We start from the raw sequence: 6609 nt of genomic DNA on the forward strand, positions 1-6609 counted from the left end.
ATTGATGAAACCTGCAGCAAGAAATTGAACACGCCGGCCCAAGACAAAAGGGTTTCCACGAGCCACACACATATACTAGTACGATATAAAAACGCGGCAGGAGAGGAACTGGATTTACGGGGTCGTCACATTTAGTACTCGTGAAGGGTGTAATGCGTCGCAGCAACCGGTCGCTCTCGCTGCTGGTTTGGATTTGGGGCGCATTTGGCCGGCCATGTACTTGCCCTTGGGATGGGACCCCCTGCCTGGCCTGGGACGACAGCACCACGCTGACCTAGTGATCGGTGTGAGTGTGTCGCCGTGTCGGGTTCGCCTACGTCCAACATGCATGTTCTGGCTGGCCCACCATGCTCCATGCAGATGCAGTGCAAGGAGATGGCGAACTGCTCGCTCCCCTGCTCTGCGACTCTGCGAGCCAAGCCGACCCGACTCCCCCTCTGCTGCTTGCTATGCACGTGACTGAGCAGCATTGTCTGCACTCTGCAGCTGCAATGCAACAGCGCCATGCATGCTGATCACCGGTGTCGGATTTAACGAGCCCAAGCCCAAACTTGCAGAAACCAAAGCCGTCTGGTCACGGTCGCGGCAGGCCGAAACTGTGCACGAGTCTAATTGTCCAGCCCAAGTGCGTCGAGGAAGGCTCAAAGCCCAACCAAACGCCTATTCTATGATTTTCCCACGCGGAAGCCCAACCAACGCACACCGCGGCCTTTGCTGAGAGGCAACGGGGGACAAAAAGCTCCGCCGCGGCGCTGCCCGACGCCGTCCTCCCGCCTCCACCGAGCCTGCCCCTGCCGGCTGCCGGCCCGCCATGAGGAAGCGCCTGGAGCCCCGTCTCGTCTGGGCGCTGGACACCGCCTCCGCCTCGCCCGCCCACCTGCCGCCCCCATCGCCCTCCTCGTCCCCGAAGCCGCCCCGCCCCGCGGCACCGTTCCTCGCCGTGCTTTTCCGCCGGGGCCGCGCGGACGCCGCGGCGCTCCTCAACCGCCACCTCCGCGGGGCGCCCGTCCCGGAGGCCCGCTCCCTCCTCTCCGCGCTCCCGGACGTCCGCGACGCCGTCTCCTACAACACCGTCCTCGCCGCGCTCTGCCGCCAGCGCGTGGGCGGTGGCGACCACCTGCACCAGGCGCTCTCCCTCCTCGCCGACATGTCGCAGGAGGCGCACCCGGACGCCCGCCCCAACGCCGTGTCCTACACCACGGTCATGCGGGGGCTCTGCGCGTCGCGCCGCACGGGGGAGGCCGTCGCGTTGCTCCGCTCCATGCAGGCCGTCGGCGTCTGCGCCGACGTCGTCACGTACGGCACGCTCATCCGTGGGCTCTGCGACGCCGCGGAGCTCGACGCGGCGTTGGAGCTGCTGGCTGAGATGTGCGGGAGTGGTGTTCAGCCCAACGTGGTCGTGTACAGCTGCTTGCTTCGTGGGTACTGCAGGTCCGGCAGGTGGCGGGATGTAGGCAAGGTGTTTGAAGAAATGTCCCGCCGGGGGATCGAACCGGATGTGATCATGTTCACTGGTTTAATCGATGACTTGTGTAAAGAGGGAAGGACGGGTAAGGCTGCAAAGGTGAAGGACATGATGGTGCAGCGGGGGCTGGAGCCAAATGTAGTGACATACAATGTGCTCATCAATTCCCTGTGCAAGGAAGGATCGGTAAGGGAGGCGCTTGCATTGAGGAAGGAGATGGATGACAAGGGTGTGGCACCGGATGTTGTGACATACAATACCCTGATCGCAGGGCTTTCTGGTGTGCTTGAGATGGATGAGGCAATGGGTTTGCTTGAGGAGATGATTCAGGGAGATACTGTAGTTGAGCCTGATGTGGTGACTTTCAACTCAATTATACATGGACTATGTAAGATCGGTCGGATGAGACAAGCAGTCAAAGTCCGTGAGATGATGGCCGAGAGGGGGTGTATGTGTAACTTGGTGACTTTCAATTATCTGATTGGTGGATTCCTTAGGGTTCACAAGGTTAAGATGGCTATGAACTTAATGGATGAGCTGGCTAGTTCTGGATTGGAACCTGATTCATTCACCTATAGCATATTGATAAATGGCTTCAGCAAGATGTGGGAAGTTGACCGTGCGGAAATGTTCTTGCGTACAATGAGGCAACATGGGATAAAAGCTGAGCTATTTCACTATATTCCTTTGCTTGCAGCTATGTGTCAACAGGGAATGATGGAGCTAGCTATGGTTCTGTTCAATGAAATGGATAAGAACTGCAGGCTCGATGCTGTCGCATATAGCACAATGATCCATGGCGCTTGCAAATCAGGGGATACGAAAATGGTTAAACAGTTGATTAAGGATATGCTTGTTGAGGGTCTGGCTCCTGATGCCGTGACATATTCAATGCTAATCAACATGTATGCAAAATTAGGAGACCTAGAAGAAGCTGAGAGGGTGCTTAAACAGATGACTGCAAGTGGCTTTGTGCCTGATGTTGCTGTATTTGATTCACTGATCAAAGGCTATAGTGCTGAAGGCCAGATAAACAAGGTTCTGAAATTGATACATGAAATGAGAGCCAAGAATGTAGCTCTTGATCCAAAAATTATCTCGACCATTATCCGCCTTCCTGAACAGACGCCGCTACTCTGGTCTGCAACCACCGCCTCGATCCCTCACAGCCATGGGCCATCAATATTGCAATCAGCTCCACCATCCCTCACTCCCGTCCACCACTATCATGTAGCCTTGACCAGTCGTGCCCTGTGAGTGCTCCTGCTGATCCTCTTGTAAAAAAGTTAAATATCATTTCCTTGGACTCAGCTTGCCTGGTTCCTGCCCATGTGTGCGTCTTCTTACCAGCAATCCTGTACAAGGGCTATCATTTTCCGTCTTGGCGTAGTCGTAATCACTTCAATTGATGTGTTTCCTTACAATGTTTATTCATGTGTAATGCCTCAAAATAATGCTATCACCAAATATTCTGGTTTCTTGAACCATTCTGCAGTTTTTTTTCTCACTACTTGTATCTGTGTTTTTTTTAATCTTTCTTGATTTACCTGTTCCAAAATATCCGGCCGTCTCAACATATATCAGTCTGTTGATGGAAATTGGAATTGAGAATGCATGCTATTGACATATTTAAAAATCGGTTTGCTGTTTGATGAACTGGGAACAACAACAACCACAACAACAACAACAACAACAAAGCCTAAGTCCCAAACAAGTTGGGGTAGGCTAGAGTTGAAACCCAGCAGAAGCAATCTGATCGCAAATGTGACTAGCTTGCTAAGGAGAATCTGCTGAAGCTGTTGTACGACTACTACGCCTCTGGCACAGGACATCAATTGACTCAAGGAGAACAGAGACGTCCTCCAAAATTCTGTAAGCTGAGCTACCTTCCATACTAGCAAGTTTTAGCTGTATTTACTTGGTAGAATACTGTTGCTTGAGCTGTTATTGTTTTATTCACATTTACTACAAATATTGACCGCTGCAAAAAGCACATATTCAGTCCTTTAACTCTTTTTTTTATTACAAAAAATAACTACATCATAGCTTTTTCTGGTATCGGACATCATAGCTTTTATACTTTTAAATTTTCGAAATGATACATTTGAGTTTTCGATTAAGTTGTTTAGCCACAAAAGATAGCATAAAAGAAAACAACTAAATTTGTGTCCTGAGAAGAAGGGTAATTTGGCTTTTTCGATGTCTATTGGCCAAGACTATCAGAATATGATCAGTAATGGCGTGAAAGAGATTAAAATTTATATGTAGTGGCATCGATAAGATTTGAGTTTTTTAGTGACAGATGAAAGATACAAGTTTTAACGAATGACATTAGAGAAAATTCCCTTTCATTTTCAGTTGGTATGCGTTGTTCAGGGTCCCACTTCAACGAAAAACAACCAGCAACTGGTATAAGCTGCAGTTTTTGAGGAAAGGTAAAAGCTACAGTTCCATACTTCCATGGTAATCTGCATAGGCGGACCCAGGGCCCGGCGACCCTGGGCACCTGCCCGGGCTCTCTACGGCGAGTCGGCGACCACCTGACACAGGACAGCAGAGCCAGTGCAGCACCGCAGCTCTGGAGAATGCAGCGTCTTGATTAACTCGTCGATCACTACCTGCTACATAATCAATCACTTCGTTGGTTTTTAAGTCTCACAGAGCGACAAAACAAGCAGCCGATAGTACTCTCAGACACTACCATGTAGTAATTCGTAATTATTTTTTTATTTTTACTCATAGTTAAATTACCATTCTTCGACGGTCTCAGAAAAATGTTTAAAAATGTATCTAGCGCATTCCTGTGAGCTTACATAGTCTATATTAGACTTTTGGTAGCAATTTGTTAATGTACAATTTATTTTATTGTCATAATTACTGAGATAATTGGTGATATCTCCTTTTCCTTGCTCCATGATTGGTGGTCTGTCCGGCTCCAGCTCCAGCTCTGTCTCCTTCAAGCATTGTAACAAGTAACCATTTTTACCTTTTTTCTTAAAATGAATAGGAGCTGGTAAAACCCTACTTTTTATTTTATATCAGTAGTCGATATGTGAACTTGTTCTTCATTCTTATGTTCGCGCAGGCTCTAGAAAATTTCTAGGTCCGCCACTGGTAGGTAATCTGCTGCAAACGCTGTTCACAGGCAACAGAGTGGAGTTGAGGAGCAACTGCAAACAGCCGCTCCGGCTAGTCCTCGTTAAAAGGCCGAGCTCCACCTCCTCGCAACTTTAACGCTGACGTGCGGCTGGAGCAGCACAGGGGGAAGGTGTTCAGCAGTGTTCAAAAGGGAAGGCGTTCAGCAGTGTTCAAAAGGGAAGGCAAGAAGCATGTAGTTCAGGGGTAGTATTGGCAAAATTGACAGTCTCGGTGTCACGTGCCAAATGTGACAATGCTACTTTAAGGCAACTCAGTGTCACGTGCCAAATGTAACATAATGCTACTTTAAGGCAACAGTTTACTTTTGATGGTATTTTAAGACCCTGGATTTGTAGGACTAACTACTAACAACTACTCCCTCCATTACAAATTATAAAATGCTCTACGTAGTTTTTTCTATGTATTTAGATATACGCTGTCTAGGTACATAATAAAAACAATGTATCTAGAAAAGCTAAAATATTTTATAGTAGTTTAGAATGGAGGGAGTAGTTGACTAATTTTTACTCCCTCCACCCCTTTTTAAGTGTCGTCTAAATTTTCATGCCTATCGAACTTTCTTAAAGTTTGACTAAATTTATAGAAAATATAATAATATTTATATCTCATTAAGTATATTATAAAAATATATTCAACGATTAAGTTAATAATATTTCTAACATACCACAAATATTAGTAATCTCTCGTATATATTTGGTTAAAATGAGTTCATTAGTCATCGGCTAGTTTTTTTTTGGGTAATCTATTAGTCCATAGATAGGAGTAGGAGTAAAAGGATAGTTGCTAGTTCTAATCCATACAAACGTACCCTGAATGATGGAGGTCTTTTGGTGTTATTTTGTAAAAATAACGTTCTTTGGGTACTATAAAACCAAAATTTTCATAGAGTTTTATTTAGGTTCTCCAAATAATCCTTTTGTAGAATTGAGAGATGTATTTTTTTCTCAATCTTTCCCTTCTCGATCGACGCGAGAAAAGCTAGTTGTTGAACACTTGAATGGCAGTACCATCTGTGACGAACTGACGATGTGTTGGCTGCCGCAACCGCAACCGCAACAGAGCAGATGCAGGCTCGCAGCCTCGTGGCAGCAGGGAACACGCTGCTGAGCCAGACGTGATGGCCACCCGTCGGCGAAACGCTTGGACGCCGACCGGCCGACGGCCAAGCGCTGCGGGCGCTCTGCTATACGAGCAGAGCTCACGCTGGTCGTTTCGCTGGACCTGGAGCACGGGACCTAGAGAGACTGGGACTGGGAGAGAGCGAGCGCGGGCGTAGTCAACTGGACCTCGGAGCAGCATGTGTCTGAGCTGTCCGTGTTGTTCCGCCACTTGGGCCTCGTTCGCTTTCTCCCGAATGGGCTGTTCCAGGCCAGAATTATTTCAGTCGTTACAAATTATCACAAGGAAAAAGTCCCCATTACCTCTTTTAATTTTCGCGAAAGTCTATTTTCCTCCCTAAACTCTATAACCGGGCAAAATACCTCTCTCAACTTTTAAAACCGTTCATCTTACATCCCTAGCCTGGTTATAAGCGGTTTTAAAGGCGGTTTTATTTTTTTTTATTTCGGCTGAATCTTTGAAAATCATAGTAAATCACAGAAAAATCATAAAATGTAAAATTCGATTTTGTTGGACTCCACGTGAGTAGATCTACACGGTGAACATATAATATGGTATGCTTTAATACAAAATTTTTATTGTAGCTTTAGATCTATGCTTTTTTGTAATTAAATAGAATAAGGTTCCGTTCGCTTCGCTGAAAAAACAACACGAAACAATGTTCCAGCTGATTTGTTGTGAGAGAAAAACACTATTTCGGCTGAAAAAACAAGCTAAAAAAGACGGATTATAAGAGAAGTGAACAGGATCTAATTCATAGCTGCAGTTTCTATGGTCCAATTATGGTGAAATTTTTATTATAGGTTAATTATTGTATGCTTAAACTGTAGTAAAAATTTTATACTCATTGTGTCGGGTACCTTAGA

At 46.6% G+C, this 6609-nt stretch overlaps 1 protein-coding gene across 5 annotated transcripts; it reads left to right on the forward strand.

Moving 5' to 3' along the window:
* Nucleotides 1-700: 700 nt before the first annotated feature.
* On the forward strand, nucleotides 701-4909 carry LOC136547249 (pentatricopeptide repeat-containing protein At4g28010-like). 5 transcript variants are annotated; one of them, XR_010781517.1, is made up of 4 exons: nucleotides 701-2718; nucleotides 3293-3337; nucleotides 3824-4437; nucleotides 4611-4663. XR_010781517.1 is itself a non-coding variant. In XM_066539214.1 (4 exons), exons 1-4 carry the CDS (start codon nucleotides 812-814, stop codon nucleotides 4666-4668), a joined length of 2043 nt encoding a protein of 680 aa, XP_066395311.1. In that variant the 5' UTR covers nucleotides 701-811; the 3' UTR covers nucleotides 4669-4909. The 5 variants fall into 5 exon arrangements, 2 of the variants coding, with proteins under 2 accessions (XP_066395311.1, XP_066395310.1); XM_066539214.1 differs by having other exon boundaries at nucleotides 4405-4437; nucleotides 4611-4909; XR_010781518.1 differs by having other exon boundaries at nucleotides 701-3337; nucleotides 4405-4437; nucleotides 4551-4909.
* The last annotated feature ends 1700 nt before the right edge of the window (nucleotides 4910-6609 follow it).

The sequence above is a fragment of the Miscanthus floridulus genome, chromosome 3, assembly GCF_019320115.1.
Source record: "Miscanthus floridulus cultivar M001 chromosome 3, ASM1932011v1, whole genome shotgun sequence".
Lineage (NCBI taxonomy): Eukaryota > Viridiplantae > Streptophyta > Magnoliopsida > Poales > Poaceae > Miscanthus > Miscanthus floridulus.